The 21,280-nt window shown below is 41.1% G+C and overlaps 1 protein-coding gene and 1 long non-coding RNA gene across 2 annotated transcripts in view; one reads left to right on the top strand and one right to left on the bottom strand.

Annotated features, from left to right (window-relative positions):
* LOC307021608 (uncharacterized protein) overlaps positions 1-21,280 on the bottom strand; it is a 98,981-nt gene that overhangs the window by 25,443 nt on the left and 52,258 nt on the right. The window contains exon 2 of the mRNA XM_079653865.1: positions 11,095-11,161. Within this exon, the coding sequence (XP_079509991.1) occupies positions 11,095-11,161 (67 nt within the window). The remainder of the gene's footprint in view (positions 1-11,094; positions 11,162-21,280) is intronic.
* LOC307021611 lies at positions 11,843-13,903 on the top strand. The gene is made up of 3 exons (XR_013803207.1): positions 11,843-11,983; positions 12,417-12,771; positions 13,215-13,903. It is a non-coding gene; the product is annotated as an uncharacterized lncRNA (long non-coding RNA).

Here is a 21,280-nt window from a genome sequence, read left to right on the forward strand (position 1 = left end):
ACACAAATGTTCTTAGCTTGTATGACAAAGTGTGTGGATTCATGGAGAAGATCAAGCTCTGGCAGAGCAAATGTGAAAAAGGGGATACAAGTTGTTTCCTGCAGCTGAACGCATACATTGCTACTGGTGAATGTGACAGAGCTCCAATTGTGAAAATAGTACACACACATTTGTCCAAGCTCAAGAATGAGTTCAACTCCTACTTCCCTGATATTGACAACAATTCATCCACACTGGCCTGGGTGCGTAATCCATTTGTGACGTGCATTAACAGCAGCATTCCCGCCAGACTGCAAGAAGACCTCATAGATGTGTCCTCAGATAGGAGCCTGAAGATGAGGTACTCAAGCACACCACTGACACAGTTCTGGTGTGGTGTGGAGAAGGAGTATCCTGAATTGGGGAAACATGCCCTGAATGAACTGTTGCCTTTTGGGTCCACATACCTGTGTGAGGTGACATTCTCCGCCAGACTCAACTTGGAGAATAACCTGGTCACAGCTGTTGCAACAATCTCCCCCAGACTCACAAAACTGATGAGGGAGAAACAGGCTCAAGTGTCACATTAATTGGTGAGTTACCTTACTTTTTTTTTTAAGTCTTTAAACAATGGCTATTATAATGTATATGATTAGTTATGATTGAATATGATTTAAGTGTCACATTAATTGTTGCATTGGGTCACACAGACAAAAATATCCCCCTCTTCTCTATCTCTCCTCGTCACTTCTCTCCTTCTTCCACTCCCAGGTTTCACCTTAGCCACACACACACACACACACACACACACACACACACACACACACACACACACACACACACACACACACACACACACACACACACACACACACACACACACACACACACACACACACACACACACACACACACACACACACACACACACACACACACACACACACACACACACACACACACACACACACACACACGATTATTACGGTATATGGTTATTATATCCCTCTCACATTTTTATATTCAGATCTAATTCTATATTTATTTCTGCTATTACCCTGCCCATACCTATACCCCCCTCCCCCATGCTGCTATGACACCCACATTTACCCAAGGGGATCAATAAAGGAATATCTCATCTGATTGTATCATATCGTATCGCATCGTATCTCATCTCATCTCATCTCATCTTAGTTTTGTTGCAGATTCCTCAGTGCTTTGTTAACTTAATGTTACAATGGGAATGAAGTGATGATGTCAGACCTCAGAACTAAAGCTTTACTTCAATAAACTGCCAACCTGTGTCACCATGTGACTTTATCCAGGTCATCTCCCCCCACCACACACACACACACACACACACACACACACACACACACACACACACACACACACACACACACACACACACACACACACACACACACACACACACACACACACACACACACACACACACACACACACACACACACACACACACACACACACACACACACACACACACACACACACACACACACACACACACACACACACACACACACACACACACACACACACACACACACACACACACACACAGCCACAATATATAGACTATTAATATATCCTGGGGATCACCACGATTGATTGCGTAGTAGGGGGTACTTTAGGTTGGCTTGAAATGCTTTGGGGGTACAGTACTCAAAAAAGGTTGGGAACCACTGCTCTAAGGCATACCATCCAACCTTCTCAATAAACTCCAACATATCCAGAACTCTGCTGCCCGCCTCTTCACCCACACCCGCTCCCGAGACCACATCACTCCCGTCCTCCAGAACCTCCACTGGCTCCCCGTCCGTGAAATAATCGACTTCAAAGTCCTCCTGATTACTCACAAAGCCCTCAAGAATCAGGCCCCCCCTACCTCACAGACCTGCTGCACCACCACAGCCCTTCCCGCAGCCTCCGCTCATCAAAAGCCAACCTCCTATCCATCCCCACCCACACCAATCACCGGACCTGGGGGGACAGAGCCTTTTCCTTCGCTGCCCCCTCCCTCTGGAACTTACTCCCACAACCCATCAGAGACTGCACTCAGAGCCGGCCCGACCCATTAAGCGACGTAAGCGACCGCTTAGGGCCCCACAGCCTCTAAGGGGCCCCCTAGCAAAAAAACAACAAAAAAAACACTGTCGCCCTGATAAGTATGTTTAATTAATTGTGTTAATATGCCTATATTGCCTACTCTCAAAGTCATGTATTATATTATCGAGTCAATAATATAATACATTAACCGTGCTTTACCTGAACCTCATCATGACAGGACAGAGGACGGCAGGTTTGTAATATCCTGTGTTCAGTGAATGCAACAGAGGCAAGACACCAGACCAACCAGACAGTTGAATGGAAATAAACATATGTCTTATTGGCTGACAGGTACCTATCCTATGAGCTGTGACAATGTGCAAAATAAACTGCCCGTCGGACTCAGAGTTTTTGAAGATGGACATAAGAAAAACATTTCTTAAAAAATAAGAAAATTCTCAAGTGGTGGCTTAAACAACAACCCCAGAGCCACCACTTGAGCCAGGTAAACAAGGTACTGTATGTAAATGTCAGCAAACTTCCAAGTTATGCGAACATGTAAGCAAAGCATAAATTACAGCTAAGTTGACGTTACTTTCAATCGCGGGGGTAAGCTAAACCGTTAGCAACTAGCTATTGCTAGCCAGATATATTAAATAAACACTTTGTCATACAATCTAAATGTTATGTTTTTTAGCGTTACCTAGTGATTTCAAAGAAAGCTCTCTGGGAAATGTTGACTTACTGTTCGACATGAAGCTAGAAGCTACCTTACAGTACACAGTTGATCCGGAGTCCTGTCAGTTAAAGTGTTTCATAGTTAGTTTAGCTAAGCATCAACCTAGCACCGAAATATATATGGATGTTATGTGACAGTATTTCTGAGAAAAAGTCAGCTGAAATGGTGGCATAGTTGTCACTGCTTTACATGTCAACAGCATGTTTGAACGTATTTGCACCAGTAAATGTGGCTGTTTGGCCACTGACGTTGCCATAACAACACCTGCATTTAAATGTGCAACCTTTGTTTGTGACAGATCTTTGCAAGAAATTATAATTCTTCTGAATGATATTCCTATTTACAGCTAGTTTCTATGGGAACATTATGAGATGGACAGCCAGAGAGAAAGAATGAAAAACAGTTATGAAACAAGAATACAGTTTTAGTGATTTGTAAAATATCCATAAAGAAAAATCTGTTTATTGTTCTGTTTCATATGGGTGTCTATGTATCCATAGATCTCTTAATGTTGCTCTCAAAGTGCACCAGATTGATGCTTTAACTTCAATATTTAAAAGAAAATCTTCCCGGGGGACCATGCCCCCGGACCCCCCTAGAGGAGGTTAGGTCCACGGTGTTTACATGCTTATTTATACAATATGTGTGCTTATACTAACATCATAAGACAAAAGTTGGTTCCGTGTTGTGTGTAGTGAGAACACGCTAGAGTGAGGGTGGCCCCCAAGCCAAATCTCGCTGAGGGCCCCCAAAGGTCTAGGGCCGGCCCTGACTGCACTGACCTCACTACCTTCAAAAAAACTCACAAAAACTCACCTCTTCAATCTGGCTTTTAATGTGTGATTTTTTTTGTATTAATTGATTTTAACTTTAACTATATATATTTATTTGTTGTTCTTTTCTTTTCACTATATCTGTAAAGGGTCTTTGAGCACCTGTAAAAGCGCTAAGAAAATTGCAAAAAAAAATGCAGACTCACACAAATAGGTGGACCCAAAAAGTGCTGTCAAGTTCAAGACACATCTTCTGACGTTGGGATACTTTGTTCCAACAGCAGGTTCCAGAACTGTCCACTTGTGCCAGGTGTTGTGCTGGATTTGATGTCAATATAATTTGAGAGTGTGAGCATCTCATTCTCAACAGCAGAGCTATCCAGGTCGAACAGTGACCTTTGGAGACGATCTCATCCACATCCATACTTCCACCAAATGGAAAACACAGATAGCCGGCAATGGGTTCAATGGATGAAAGGTCAGTAAAACGCCTCTCAAATTCAGTCAAGATGCTCTGAACTTGCTCTTCATACCGTGTACTGTCAAGCTGCTTAACGTCTTTGCTCTGACGCTGAAGTTCTGCCTGCATGTGAGGAAAGTTATGCAGGTCACAGCGCTGCAACCTACTGAACAGCAGTTTTAGCTTGCTTAAAGGTGTTCACTGAACTGATCATGTTAATTACATTTGTATCCTTACCCTGCAGCTCTGAATTAAGCTCATTGAGCAGGCCAGTGAGATCTTTAAGGAACGATAAATCCAAAAGCCACTCGTGATCATCTAGTTTTGAATATTCTGCATGTTTTGAAAGCTTCAGAAAGTCTTTGATTTCAGGCAACAGCTCAGTGGATCTCGCCAAAAATGTTCCTCTGCTTAGCCATCTAACATCTGTATGCAGCAGCAGGTCTGTGTCCTCTGCACCTGTCTCCTCAACACACTCTCACTCTCCAAACGTCCAGGAGCGATGCTTGGTCAGGGTCCCGTGGCATGCAGTTGGGACTGGCCCTCCCGCTGTACTTCTCTGAGACTTCAACCTCCAGACAGGAAAGATATCTGAACTAACATCTCTTTTAACCGCCTTTGCTTTCTCACTGTCTCCATCCCCACCAACTCATAAAGCTGGCAATGTCCTCCATCTCATATTCTCAAGGAACTGCACTACTTCTAACCTCTCTGTAAACCCGCTCCACACATCTGATCACTTCTTCATTTAATTCTCTCTAACCCTCTCCAAACATAACAAACTAATCTTTTCCCAGTCTGCACCTGTCAGACGCAACCTTCGTTCCCTCTCCCCCTCTACCTTTGGCTCATCGGTGCTCTCAGCCCTCCCTTCCTCTGAGTCGTTCCAACTTCTGCCTCCAAACTCTGCTGCAGAAACTCTCCTCTCTACTCTCTCATCCTCTCTGGACTCTCTCTGTCCTCTCACATCTCGGCAGGCTCGTCAGTCCCCTCCTGCTCCCTGGCTAAATGACGCACTGCGTGCTAATAGAACCATCCTTATGGCAGCAGAGCGGAAATGGTGGAAATCCAAACACCATGACGACGTCCTAACCTATCAGGCTCTCCTCTCCTCTTTCTCTGCTTCGATCTCTCAGGCAAAAAGCACTTTCTTTCAAGATAAGATCCAATCTTCCTATTCCAATCCCCAAAAATTATTTTCCATCTTTTCCACCCTCTTGGACCCCCCAAAGCCCCTCCTCCCTTCTGTCAAGCGACTTTGTTAACCACTTTGAAAAAAAGGTTGATGATATTCGCTCTTCTTTTTCTGACTCATCTTTACTCACGGCTGGGTCACCAGACCCCCCTTTCACCCACACACAAACCTCCTTCTCCCCTCTCCCTCCAAGTGAGGTTCTTACCCTCATTACCTCTGCCCGTCCTACCAGCTGTCCTCTGGACCCTATCCCCTCAAACCTCCTTCAGACTATCGCTCCTGATATTCTACCGTTTCTCACCCATTTCATCAACACTTCTCTAACTTCTGGTCACTTTCCAAACAGTCTCAAGGAGGCAAGAGTAAACCCTCTCCTAAAGAAACCCACTCTCAACCCGTCTGATGTAATAAACTACAGGCCTGTCTCTCTCCTCCCATTCCTGTCTAAAACACTTGAACGCGCTGTCTTTAAACAACTCTCCTGTTATCTCCATCAGAAGAACCTTCTTGATCCGCACCAGTCTGGTTTCAAGGCAGGTCACACAACAGAAACTGCCCTCCTTGCTGTCACTGAGGAACTGCACACGGCTAAAGCAGCCTCCCTCTCCTCTTTCATCATCTTTTTGGACCTGTCTGCTGCATTCGACACAGTGAATCATCAGATCCTCCTTCAAACTCTCCAAAAACTTTGAGTTTCAGGCTCTGCACTTTCCCTCCTCACCTCATACCTCAAAGACCGTACCTACATGGTAACTTGGAGAGGGTCAGAGTCTGACCCTTGTCAATTAACTAGAGGGGTCCCTCAGGGCTCTGTTCTTGGTTCCCTCCTCTTCTCTTTGTACACAAACTCGCTCGGATCAGTCATTAGCCCGCATGGTTTTTCATACCACTGCTACGCTGACGACACCCAATTAATTCTGTCCTTTCCCCGCTCAGAGACCCAGGTCGTCGCACGCATCTCTGCTTGTCTAGCTGACATCTCTCAGTGGATGTCCGCTCACCACCTCAAGCTCAACCTTGACAAGACTGAACTGCTTTTCCTTCCGGGAAAAGATTGTCCCACTCTTGACCTAACAATTAACATCGGCACCTCTACTGTTTCCCCGACAAAGACTGCAAGGAATCTGGGTGTGACCCTAGATAACAAACTGTCCTTCACTGCAAACATCGCTGCTACAACCCGCTGCTGCAGATACACGCTTTACAACATCAGGAGGATACGTCCCCAGCTGACCCAGAAAGCGACGCAGGTTCTGGTCCAGGCTTTCGTCATCTCACGCCTAGACTACTGTAACTCCCTCCTGGCTGGTCTACCTGCATGTGCCATCCGACCTCTGCAGCTCCTCCAGAATGCAGCGGCTCGTTTGGTCTTCAACCTTCCAAAATTCTCCCACACCGCGCCGCTCCTCCGCTCCCTTCACTGGCTTCCAGTAACTGCTAGAATCGACTTCAAGACACTGGTACTTGCGTACCATGCTGCGAATGGATCTGGCCCTTCCTACATCCAGGACATGGTTCAACTGTACACCCCAGCTCGTGCACTCCGCTCTGCATCAGCCAAACAGCTCGCTGCACCCACACTGAGAGGGGGACCCAAGTTCCCATCTGCAAAAACACGTGGGTTTGCTATCCTGGCTCCAAAATGATGGAATAAGCTCCCCATTGAAATCAGGACAGTAGAAAGCTCACACATCTTCCGGCGCAGACTGAAAACTCATCTCTTTCGACTCCACTTCGAGCGATAGAATTACTAACATAGCACTTATATACTAATAAAGGACTGGCTTATCTAAAGCCAGTTGAGTAGCACTTGAAATGTTTTAGCTCTATGAAACCTGATGTACTTATATGATTCTGTTTTCTTCAAGTTTGTATTTTGTTGGTCGAACGCACTTATTGTAAGTCGCTTTGGATAAAAGCGTCAGCTAAATGCAATGTAATGTAATGTAATGTAATAATTTACCTACATTTGATTGATTTTGCTAACTTATAACTTAACTTATTTTTCTGTTTGGACCCCTGGTTTAAGCCTTAGCCCCCAACAACAAGGCAGCCAGGAGCTGCTGTCCATGACTGAAGTCACACAACCCGTCTGTATGAAGGTCATCCAGGCAGCAAGGACGTCCAGAAAAAGATTACTACTATCTTAATGTATTTTGTAGGAGATAGGGTTAGAATAGGGTGTGAATACCGGGGATTTCGGTTACAACAATGTCAAACAAGTTCAGTAGTTAATAGTGAAGAGTTTATTTTCAGCTGAGGCTTGATTTGTTTTCCTTCTTGAGTCAAATAACCAGCAAGTGTCTAGCTGGGAGATCTGCACAGGCCTGCTCTGTTATGTACCGTATACAGTATGTGTCTTATGCAATCTCATACTTCACGCACGCAGTATATCTCCTCATTAACTTCACAACAGCAACAAGTTCTCTTATTCTCTCCATCAATATATTTCTCCAGACTTCTCCTCATAGTGTCAGGTGAGAAAATAAAGCTACATTTTTAGCTGTAACACCATCCGTAGTGTAGAACCAGTGCTGAAAAAGCAATGCTAAGTCTGCCTTGTGATTATTTAGTCTATGTTATAAGAAATATTGATGTGAAACTCCATCACCTGGTTCAAATATGAGGGAGAGCCTCTGCCAGTGCTCGTCTGAGAACACGTGGAGGAACTCCCTCATGAGATGGTCTGATGACAGGATTAGATCAGCTTGAAAAGTTTGGAGGGGTTCATGTATGGGTTCATGTGTGCCAAAATGCAGTATTGCCAGAAGTGTAATCATTGTATGGATGTTGCATTGTGGATGTGCCCATGTCCAATCCATGCTGTGCCCCAGGTCTGCATTGAACAGTTGGATTTGAACAACTTGGCAGTGGCACTTTTCTTGCCCTAAAGTGTGATCCTTCTGTGATCTCATTGCTAATGATAACTGACTCGACTCCAAAAACGAGCGGGGTGAGAGATTAAGATGCTTAAGGCACCTACAGCAGCTACAGCAGAGCAGGGCCATGATGTCATGTTTCTGAAAGCAACAGGTCGGTCTGAACACAGAAAGTCCATGCCAATTGGGAACAGATTTGACCTGACAAGTGTGATTGTAGCCTGTTGTTTCAGGACGAGACCTTCAGTGTGTGAGAGGAGAGATAACGCTGGGGAGTTAGGTGGCAGGTCTCAAATTTCTTTTGACCCTCCATGAAATCCACAAACGGCGTGCAGCCAGGGAAGTCTTAAGAGATGGAGATGAGCCTGGAGGTGCAGCTGATGAGCAGCCAAGCAACATAAAAAGAGAGATCTGTGGAGCCATTGAAGTGCATTTCCAGCAGTTGTTTCTCATTAGGTCTGGCTCCTGAGATCAGCCCAGAAGAAGCTCCTGAACCTCTCTGCTTCTATAAACACTCTTCCTCTGGTTCCTTATGCTCACCTACGCCAACACGTCTACGTGGCCTTCAGATCTCAACAAATAACGCCATTTAACCTCAGCAGACTAGTGTTCACTTTGGCCCTTCTCTATCACATTTTAAATAGATTTTTGGTAACACTTTATATTAAGGTACACAAATTAACCATCAACTAGTTGTTCATTAACATGCATATTAGCAGTATATTCAGGGGTGCACATAACTTTTTTTGTGAGTTACTCAGATGAGTACCAGGAGACATCGTTTGGTACTCACCCCACACAAAGCGTGGTCCTCCTCAGTGTCTCCTTCACTGTCCTCTATTTACACTTCTTGCATGCTGGATGATGAAGATGATGAAGATGCACCTCCCTGTCTGTTTTTAAGCCTCCGATTTGTTGCCAAAACTGTGAAGTCCTTGCATTTCCTGAGGCCAAGTTGAAGGATCAAATACTAAGAAATTATCACATGACTCAAGTCATATCTGATTTCAGATGTGGGAAGTTCCTAAGTACAATTGTTCAAGTACTGTACTTAAGTACAATTTTGAGATATTTGTACTTTACTTGACTTTGATGCTACCGTGTACTTCTACTCCACTACAGTTCAGAGGTTACTTTTAGTCCATTACATGTATTTTATACCTTTAGTTACTTCACAGATGTGGATGAATGATGTGAAATATAATCAAGTGTTAAATCAGACTTTAGTTCCACCTGGAGTAAATTCACAAGCTACCCTGCAGTATACAAAGTAATTCAAACTAGCTGAACCTTTACCAGCTTTGAGAACACTTTCATGATCAATCATTATAAAACCTATCATATCTATTATTCTGAAATGGACCAATCTACTTTTACTTTTGGCACTCTAACTATATTTTGATAATACTTCTCTAATTTTACTAACCTAACATTTTGAATGTAGGACTTTTACTGTAACAGAGTATTCCTACACAAGATCTGATTTCAAACTTTTCCATTAACACCCTGAGTAGTTTGCAACTCTGTGTTTTACTCCACTTTGTTGTAAATAAAACTGCAGCAGCTTGACCACAGAGCGTGAACGTTGTGATCAGCTGATTTTGCGCAGTTCAGTGTGTGCGCGGGGCACAGAATGTGCACAGGGGAGTCTCCCACTGCAGCCAGTTGGCGGAGTTTTGGCACTATTCTGTTGTTCATACCGACGTTAACCCTGTCTGTCCACACGGTGAACAACTCTGTCGTCCAGTGATCTAAGCCTCGGCCTCCTGTAAAGCTTCACAGGTCCGTCGATTATGTCCTGCGCGGCACGGCCAGCACCCAGTTCAATCATGCCCCTTTCCAGGGGCGTCGCCTGGACCTGGAAACATTGGGGCTTAGCCCACAGTGGCGGCGCTATAGTCGAATTTTCTACTGCAAGACTCCCCACACGCACATACACAATTGCGCCATCTGGTGTCACAAACGTGTGCCTGCATTAACTTTGTTACGGCAATGGATTGTGGGAGATTCTCATAGCACGTGAGGATCTCTTGAGGGTAAGGTGCCTGTATTATCTCGGTGGATGAAACCTTTTAACAACCTGTTAAGAGTAGTTATCTGCCAATAGGACAGACTTATTCCTATACAAATGCAGTTTGAGTAATTCACTTAATATATTCACTTAACACTTTAATATAGTCATTTTCACTTAATACTCTAATATAGTCATCTTTCTGCATTCAAAACTAAGGAAAGCTGTACAATTTGACATGATAATGAGGAAAAAAGGCCTCCGACAATGCAGATCATTTTTCGATCATATCAATTTTTTAGATGGGGGTCAAGCTTCAATATTCGGGAGCATAGTGTCCCTTGCTCCCTTTCAGGAGCCCCACTGGATTAGCTTTGATCTGAAATATTTGTATAAAAAACTTGTTAGTTGGCTGTCCATCTCATAATGTATTGTTCACATAGAAACTATCTGTCAATAGGAAATATCAATCAATCAGAAGAATTATAATTTCATGCAAAAATCTGTCACAAAAAGAGGTTGTAGCTCCATTTAAATTCAGGTGTTGTTATGGCCACGTCAGTGGCCAAACAGCCACATTTACTGCTGCAAATATGTTCAAACATGCTGTTGACATTGCAGTGGCAACTATGCCACCATTTCAGCTGACTTTTCCTCAGAAATACAGTCACAGAACATCCATATATGTCAGTGCTAGGTTGATGCTTAGCTAAGCTAACTATGAAACACTTTAACTGACAGGACTCAGGATCAACTGTGTACTGTAACGGTAGCTTCTAGCTTCATGTCGAACACTGACAGTAAGTCAACATTTCCCAGAGAGCTTTCTTTTTGTATGACAAAGTGCTTATTTAATATATCTGGCTAGCTATAGCTACTTGTTAAAGGTTTAGCTTACCCGCGCGATTCAAAGTAATGTCAACGTAGCTATAATTTATGCTTTGCTTACATGTTTGCATAACTTGTAAGTTTACTGACATTTACATACCTTGTTCACCTGGCTCAGGTGGTGGCTCTGGGGTTGTTGTGTGAGCCATGAAAGCAATTCTAGAACCCTGAAGGCAGGAGAGACGGAAAAGAGTCAAGGGAAGCTTATAAAAGTTAATTACACAAAAGATGCGGTGGTGTACAAAATGAAATGTGCGAGTGGAGGCGCACTCCACATCCAACGACCGGTCAGTACAGGTCAGGGGGTAGAAGGGTTATGGCTAGAAAGGATCCGTCTTGTGTAAAACTCTCGCGAGAGTTTGGCTGAATGTCACGTGGCTGAATGTTTACGTTTGGCAGGCAGCCTTTCAGTTACGATCGTTAACATCAGTTGGCCACAGCAAATGATGGTGAGAAGCTAAACTATCTATTAATTATGTCAATGACAGGGAGTGTGATTGTTGAAATAGGGTGTTAGCGGTCTTGTTGGTGTTCAAAGAAGAATGACAACACTGTAGATCACCAACACTAAGGTTCATTTTTTATTCACAGGCAAGTCAACGTTGTCGCAGTAAAAGTCCCAAGATAGCTCCTGGTGCAATAAAATGTTCCCTTGCAGTGTTTTACTATTAAGTCTGATGTTTCTCTATTAATATTGCTGCTGCATTCATGTGTATGTTGCATCATGTTACTGCTGTCGATGTGTTTCCGAGCCGCTCCGATTACAATGAGAGTTACAACGAGAACGTGACGTCATATTTACACAATACGGATCCTTTCTAGCCATAACCCTTGCATAGATACAGCGCCGTATAGATAGAAGAGTTACGACAGCGGAAGTCCAAAAACGGTTATCGTCACGTGGTTCATGCAGACGAGAATCGTTCCCCGGAAGTTCATGGCGGGCAATGTGAATGCATTGATAACAGGAGATAGAACTTCGACTTTTGGTAATTATTAGTGAATAAAGGTTTTGATTTGCAATATTTATACAACAAATCGATATGTGTATGTATTTACATCAATATGTTTTAAAAAATAAAATAGAATTTGCTAATATTAAGTGATAATATTAGGATTAGTGTGAACAACTAGTTTACATGTTAGGCTAACAGTGCCTTGGTTAAAGAGCCTGTTGCTGTTTATTTATAGCTTTGAATTCTTTCAAACCAATATTATCTTCTTAAACTTGTATAGTAGTCAGGAGCATCACTTTCTAATGTTTATTGATATATTTAGACGGAGGGGATCTAAAGGAATGCTTCAAAATTCAGATTAGATTCATTTCTACCATTTTCTTAAATTCATGGTAGTTTCAGTAATCCCATGGTAATTGAGGACACAAGTTATCGAAATGACTAATGTCATCTTTATGGCTTTCAGAAAGGACAGGAGACCGACAGGTGACTATCAAAGGACTAGCAGCAGCAGCAGCAGCAGCATGATGATGATGTTAAATGTGTTGTTTTAGGAACATCCATTGCAAATACATGGAATTCAATAAAAATTGAATAGCATATCATGCAGTTTGTCTGTGCCTTTTCCTCCGTGTTGTCCTGGTTTGCTGTGCTGCCTCCTAGTCGCCACCATGGTTTGCTGTGCTGCCTGGGGATGCTCAAATCGCTCCGAGAAAGGAGTAAGAATGTACGGCTTCCCCACTGACACAGAGCGGAGGAAAAAATGGCTGGCTCAAGTCAGCAGGAGCAATTTCACGACCAACAGCAAAAAAATATGTGAGGTAATATATACAAACACTGCACTTTTTCACAAAACGAAAACCACACCATTGGGAAAGCTTAATGTTTTGTTTAATACAAAAAAACAGGGAAAGGCTTGAAAAACACAGAGTTGAGACTCAGGGTGCAGGGTGAGGGTCTCAGTGCAGGTATTCAGGCTCCATTGAATCCCCCTCTGGTTCTTGTGCTGAAAGAGGGAGTAACAGACAGGAGAAAGGGTTATACACACCTATATAGCACACCTATTGGATGGGAAATTGCCTTGGGGAGATAAGGTGTGGTCTTTTTTCCCAACTGAAGTTATGGAACTTTATTATTTGTGAGTTTAACAAAGTATGACAAATGGCATCATACATCTTTAGAGAATATGAAATAAAAAATTGAAGTGAAATCAACCTCTTCTCTGGAGAACAAACTTTGATTTCTCTGTCTTGTGAGTTTGCAGTCTTGCTCCTCCACCTGTAACATCACTGCCCCTCCACCTGCCATACAGTAGGTTACTAAAAAGATTACTTATATAATACAGTGATAGAATACATGTTTAGTATGCTTACTTATATAAAACAGTATTATTAAACTTACCTTGTGTTTTCATTCTCACTTAAGTCCCTCTCCCTTTGACATCAATCCAAAATCAGCTGAGCTGCAACATAATACAGACAGGTAATAATCAACATAATCACAAGGACACAATATGGCTCTGCTAAAAACACTCACTCTTACACGCACCAAACTTTATATTTATCTAATATTTAACTCCCTCCACCCCCGCATACAATCCCGTTTATAAGCCCCTCTTCTCTAATTCAACAATGTTGGACGAAATGACATTAAGAGAACGGAATTTACAATTAAAAGGCTGTTCAACGTGTGCTGCTAACTTGATCCGGTAGCTTTATCTGTTATCTGTAAACGTTCCCTAAATCTACTAATTTAGGGATAACCCACTGACATCCTTTAATACACATGTTAATTTGAATCAGATGTACTGATAATATCCGCAATATAAATCTTTAAACTTCTTCTTACCTTTCAAAAGTCCGTCACGAACGGTCTATTATGCTGCAACTCTACTGCGCTGCTAGCCTTGGCGCTAACTTCCGGGGAACGATTGAGAGGCTCCACGATCCGCCATTGCTGTAAAAAAGTGATCCATTGGAGTGAACGGAGATGACATAACTCTCAGTCTATACGGCGCTGCATAGATAGACCCAGCGCCATATAGACTGAGAGTTACGTCATTTCCGAGCCGCTCCGATAGAGGCGAAGTCCCTCCCCTTCCGGGAGCCTCCATGGGACCCCGGAAGTGGAAAATTATACATTGAAGTCAATGGAGAGAGAAAAGTTATCTTTTGATCCCGTTTGAATTGTGCCACGAATGACACATATGATGTTTGTCAATCTTAAACAATCATTTCCATGTAAAAAAAAAGTCACAGTTTGTCGTAAAACTGTTGAAATATCAGACTATGAAAAATACGCAACTAGAAAGACTACAAATCCCAAATGCATTCTGGGTCGCGTAAGTGATGTCATAGGCGATAATGCTCCAAGACTGGTTGCGACTCGCAAAGCAAAGAAGAAGAAGAAGACTGATTTATTCCCTCCAATAAATATAAGAGATTGCTCCAATAAATTCACTTTTACAAGATGCCTGTGTGCTTTGTACCAGGTTGTAATCACAAAAGTGATCATATCGCTTCCCGTCTTATGAAAGGACCTGGAGTCGTTGGACCAAACATATCAGGTAATATACATGTTTTGCATGGAACATAGTCAAGTTAGCTACCTAGCTAGTAGCGAGCATGTTAGTTAGCATTACATTACATTACTTAGCCTTGTCATTTGTATTAGCCTTAACATGAAGTAAACCAAAATGTTAAACAGTAAGAGTAGTCATGATGGTAAGTATTTTGTGAAACATTTGAAGAGTAGCCTATCGCCCCCTCCACCAGGTGCTAAGGGGGCGGGAGGTAGGCTAACGCCACATTAGCATATTTTCTACTGAATGCTATCTGCACAAATGGTTAACATTGAACATTAAAAGATCAGGCAGTTCAGGGAGAGTTGAAGGAAGGAAGGCAGGCAGCTTTGCATGACATTCTTCTGGACGTGTTTCATTGTGATGAGAGTGAGAGTGAGTCAATCTGTTTGTTGGAAAGACAGTAGTTGAGTGATTACTGAGAGAAAATTATTAAAATAGATAATTATTCAGTGTTGTTACTTTAAAGTGTTGTTACTGACCTTTTTCTCTTTTATTTTCTTTACCTCACCTGTAACTGCTGAGACCCTGAGGAACATGCACACTGGACTGACCTGCTCTGGCAACCTGATTTCCACTGTAGGTAATAGTATTTGGTTATGGTATATTATTTATATACATCAAAGGCACAATGCACCCCCCAGAGACACACATGTATTGAGTTTGATATTTTGCATTGGTCATGTGAAATCATCTTTACATACTAGAAAACTGTAGGAGCGGCAACTTGTTTTGAAATTGAATTTTTAATATCCGATAATAAAGTTGATCTGTTTTCTTTATTCTTCTCTCTCCCCAGCTCCATCCATCACCATTCTCTGTTCCTGCAGGTCCTGCTTGCTAATCAATATTCATATATTTTTACAAAATTACAAATAAAGTCAATGTATTGTATGACATGAAGTTGTGCTTCATTCTGAGTCAATAATAAATTCATTTACCAGCTTTGATAACACTTTAATGATCAATCATTATAAAACATATCATATTATTCTGAAATGGACCAATCTGCACAATGACTACTTTACTGTCGCTACTTTAACTATATTTTGATAATAATACTTTTCTACTTTCACTTGAGGAACATTTGGAATGCAGGACTTTTACTCAAACAGAGTATTCTTACACTCTGGTACTTCTACTTTTACTCAAGTACAAGATCTGAGTACTTCTACTTTTACTCAAGTAGCCTACACGATCTGAGTAAGCTACTTCTACTTTCACTCAAGTACAAGAACTGAGTAGTTCTACTTTTAATCAAGTACAAGATATATACTTATACCACCTCTGTTTATAGCCTATGAAAAAAACGATTAGAAAACGAAGGCTAAAGCTAACGTTAGCAGATAGTGACAATGTATGCTAGTTAGCTAGCTCAACGATAATATTGCGACGGGAAAAAAGACTTTTCAGTGCACATCACGCTCTGCCGCTCCTACAGGGAGCTCTGCTCTGAACACCTGAACGGCCCGTTCTAACAGCTGTTCACCAGCGGTCCAGTCTGTGCCACAGTGACTCCGGACGCACAGTTAATATTAACCGCTCCCTTTCGTGTATGTACAGCTCTCAACATGCCCAGACTTGTAGTGATTTTCACTTCGTTTTATACTTTTTGCCTCATTCTGAATGAAACAGGTGAAATTTGCTAACGTGACAGCCATCTTTGTGATGGTGACGCGTATTGTGCGAGACCAGAGACCTGTAGTTCACTGAGAGGTTTCACAAAAAAAATGTGGAACTTCACAGTTTTACGACACATTTGTATTTTTTTGACTTGCAAAATGTTCTTTTAATGTGACAAACATCATATGTGTCATTCGTGGCACAATTCAAACGGGATCGGAAGAGGACTTTTCTCTCTCCATTGACGTCAATGTATAATTTTCCGCTTCCGGGGTCCCATGGGTCGGAAGTAGATGGGCGGGACTTCGCCTCTCTATAACCGGGTAGAAGAGGTCAATTCTTGGCTTGCTCTTCCTGTTGTCATCTGAGGTCTTCTCCTATTGGCCGGCTTCGTCGGGGGGCGGGTCCAATGCAATTCCTGCCTTTTTCTGTAGCTAAATTACATCATTCTGGTGTCTGTGGTTATTTAAAGATTCCCTAATAAACGTTATTCAACGGCAATAAATTAGTGCTAATCCCAGTGTGCTCAGTGTACAACATCACATGTCAGTTCACCTTCAATTCACGATATGAAAACGTAGCATTTCGCCACATGCTAATGCTAGCCGGAAATGAAGAATTTTCAGAATAAAAGTGTTAAGTTAATAGTGTGAACTTCCGGTGTTTTAGAATAAAACTGATTTAAATTAAATAGTGTATTTAATTCAAATTACGCCATATCAACATTGATTTTAATTTCTAACAATCCCTCCTTACATACCATTTAAGGCAGGGGTGCCAACACTTTTTTGGCTGGTGAGCTACTTTTGAAAGGACCAGCTAACCGAGGTCTACCAACCAAAAATAAAATCCCAAATTGCAAGGGTTGCTGAATAACACGTTTTTACATGGGATAACTACAATAGGGCTGCAACAAACGACTAATTTGATTATCGATTAATCTATAGATTAATGAAACGATTAATCGACTATTCGGACTATTACTGTGTGCCTTGCACCATTTCTCAAACGCTCTTATTTAGCCATCAACTTTTAGATTTAGTTTGAGGTTGTTTTAGGCATGTGGAAACTAACAATGAAGACAATAAAGATGAATACTTGATTCAAAATACATATATTATTAAATTAACTTAACAAATTGTGAACAAAATTAACATTGCTTTGTATTTGAATTAAATAAATAATATTTCACATCAAAAGAAACAATGTTTTAACAAATCGTATTAAATAATCTGATGACAGAACTGGAAACAGAATAGCTGAAACTTTAACAAAATAAATAACTCAGTTACCTCTAATCATTAACCCATGTTTGTATAATGTAGTTAACTCCGTGTGTTGCTGCTAGCATACATAACACCTGACGTGGAAACGTTACTCGTGGATGGGGCCACAGAGCTACTAGAAAGACAGTCGAACCCGGTGCATTCCTCCGTCTGAATGTGGTGCACTTTTGCTAAATGTTTAGACAAATTGCTCGTGTTACCGCCCTTACATGCTAAACACTTTTGGTGACGAGCATTGTCCACCTCAAGACGGGTAACATGTAACCACACCTTGGAGCGCTTCTCTCCACCATCTCCTCCGTGTGTTGCTGCATGTAGCAGATGCGTGTGTGTAAACTGCCCCGCCCCCTTGCAAACAGACGGGGGAGAGAGAGATCTCTTCTGGATTGGAAAGATAGAAAATACACCGACCATAGACGCATTTGTTTGTCTTTTTGCATGTTAGAAACGAGTTGGCGACACTAAGACTAAGAGATAATGTTTGTGTAGCAATAATACATGACCTTTCTCTTTCTCAACTCGCTACTCGGAGGGAAGTCGCTGTCATATGCCTTGTGAACACTCCGATAATGCCTCTCCACGTTACCTTTCTTTGGCAGAGCGACGCTTGCTTTACAAATAAGGCAAATAACCTTTGAATGTGACATCACAAAAAAAGATTCTCCCTCCCATTCTGTGTGGAAGTGGTATGTCTTTAGCTTTTTTGCTCGTTCCCGCACTCATTTTGTTGTTTGTCTCTCCCGGCACTTGACTGATTTTGTATCGCTTTGCATTCTGGGTTAACAGACTGGAAAGCAATAGGTCGCTTTTTCTGTCAATCAAGTCAACTCCTGAATTAAGTGGCAGGGAGGCCAAGGGAGGAGGGATCAAAACCTGTTTTGTCTATTTTAACGGAGCTGGATTTTTTTTAATTTATGAATGACTCGCGATCTACCAGCATTGCCCCCGCGGTCGACCGGTCGACCGCGGTCGACGTACTGGGCACCTCTGATTTAAGGTATGTAAATAATATTGAAATCAGTGAGTTCTTCATTTGAACTTTGCATGGTACATAACTCATAAAAGTAAAAAAAACAAATAAGAATACATATTCATCATAAATATGAACTTTTTCATTTGTGCATAACTTCTAGCTTAAACCTTTAATGTCACTTCGTAAAATAGCAGCAATTAGCTTGGTATGGAAAACATCTAACTCCCTCCTTTCACATCATAAATCATCTTCACACAGTATCTGGTGTAAAGGCACTTGTTCTTTTACAAAGTATAAGAAGGATCAAACTATCTGAAAATAGCTAAATATTACTCTTTATTTAAACAAGTCTAGCTCCATTCTATCAGTCTGTTTTTATCTAACTGTTTGTGTCATCTTTTACTGTGTCTCTGGTGCAATTTATTAATCTCTGCTGGTTCTAGTAGATATAGTTCTCCCCATCCACATTGTTGTTGGTTGTGGGACAGAGGAATAATAATTCAGAACCTGCTGATATTTGAATCTTACTACTTGGCATATGTTACAAACAAAAAACATCTTCTTGGTGAACTAAATAAAATCCTTGTAATCTTTCTCAAATCTAAATATAACAATTAACTATTCCTGTTTTGGCTAAAGACACACACTAACGTTATGTAATACAATTTCATTATGGATTCAAAAACAACTAAAGTCATGATGCTGTCAGACTGAATGATTTCCTGAGTGTATCTGTCCTGTAAGTAAGTAAGTAAGTAAGTAAAGTTTATTTATATAGCACTTTTCACAGAAAGGATTCACAAAGTGCTTCACAGTGAGATCACGATAAAAAGGAGAATACATGGTGTAAGGTACGTCGTTCTCTGCTTGGATCGTGTGCAGAAATCCCATCGATTGCACCTGGCAATACGGCTTCTACCTATCTATTATCAAGCTGAAAAATGAATACAGAATTCCAACATACTGTCATCAAATGTCTTTCTATTATGAATTTAAATTGAATGTATATCCCCATCATGACCTAAACAATAAAGTCTATGGCTTTTACTTCTTTACCAGGCTAGTTACAAGATGTTGTCTACATTAAATGATGTCTCATTACATTACTATGTTTTAGCTTAACTGTAATATGTTCTTTCTACATTTCAAACCTCAGTTACTCTACTATCTGTTGAAATATTACAAAATTGCTTAATTATCACAAGTCAACTTCTTCAGTATTCTATTCTGGAATTACATCTCTCACAGTAGCCCCTTGGCTACTGCTTCTGTGTTACCTGTTACAATTCGTATAAGTATTGTCATACTGATATTCTGTACACACTGTGAAGTCCACTGAGACAAATGTAACATTTGTGATATTGGGCTATATAAATAAACATTGATTGATTGATTAAATTCAATCAATATTTAGAAACATGTCAACATTCATCAAACAGTATCTTATCCCCAGATATGGAACAGGTTATCAACTATCATTCAATGCTCAGTTTGAACATCTGGGTTGGGGCGGAAAGTTTCTGTCAATCCCTAAATGAAAAATTTAAATTGTGAATTTTACAGCCATGTTGACATTATACATTATACACACTCCCCCCTTTTTACACATGAACTCATGTGTAACAAAATCCTGTAATGGGGAGGGGGAAAAAACTTTCAGGTAAATATTGGTTAGGGACATAACGAACATTATTTACAATTTTAGATCCATTATTATTATTTCCACAGTAAACACTTCAGTGAAAATAAGTGTTTCTCTCCTTCTTTCAGGCCCAAAAGAAACAGAATCTTCAGATTTTAGTTTGAGTTTTACATTTGCAAACCGCCAACTCCTGTGGGAGTAAAATATCATGAAGTAGTTTAGAAACGGGTCACATGTGCGGTTTCCCCTTTTTGTGGAATTTTTAGGAAACCTTCGTTTCCCTTGGAGCTCCAAAATAATGTGTTAGTCCAAAAACATGCTTGGTTAGTTATTGTTTTAGAATAATGCAGTTACACTGATCACATGCCGGCATTCATTCACACTCACACTGTCAGGTTGTCAAGTCAGGTTTGGTCAGGTACACCCCAGAGTCAGTCATTGACAGTGCTTTTGTCACACAGTCAGTCAGGGTCAAAGGTAATTTGGTCTCAGTCTTTTGGCCATGTCGTGCTCTGCAGAGACTTTGATATTTCAGCATAGGCGGGTTCCCTTTATCTACAAAAATATGTCATATGTGGAGCACCATTCCTTATTCGTTCACGATTTCAACTATGATTTTCAAGATGGTTCTAACTTTTCATTGGGACTTATGCCTCCCACTTTTCCTGAAACTTGGTAAAAAACTCACTTCCTTAGAGTACTACTACTGCAATTCATTTACACCTAATTAGTATTAAAATGTCTAATAGATCTATTCAGAAAAATCTGTTCAGAAACTTGTGTACATAACTATTACCTCGAGTCAAACCATTACGAGGATCTGTGTAGCTCTGCACTTCATAGCTCATTATACTAATTTATCTTCAATTCTGGTCTACTTAAAAAACAATGTTAAACTCTTTAGCAGTGTGTGGAACCCTGGGTGTCCGAACATGCAACAATTACTCCCTCCTTTATCAAGGATTTATAAACAGAAGTCATTTCGTATTTCCATCCTAAAGCCCTCATATGGTAATAACTGCTACAATGGAGAAATCTATACTTTAGATTTGAATGCTATATGTGGCTTGGCACTAGCTCTCCCTTTAACATTATCCATACAAATAAAGATTTGCCTGATAGAGTGGTTCCTAAAACTATCCTTTTAATGGTGATCAATATTGTAACAAATGAGATCACTACTTTATTCACACGTGAATAAAAATCTCTTACAGAATATTTTGTT

This window comes from Notothenia rossii, assembly GCF_949606895.1.
Source record: "Notothenia rossii genome assembly, chromosome: 10".
Taxonomy (NCBI): domain Eukaryota; kingdom Metazoa; phylum Chordata; class Actinopteri; order Perciformes; family Nototheniidae; genus Notothenia; species Notothenia rossii.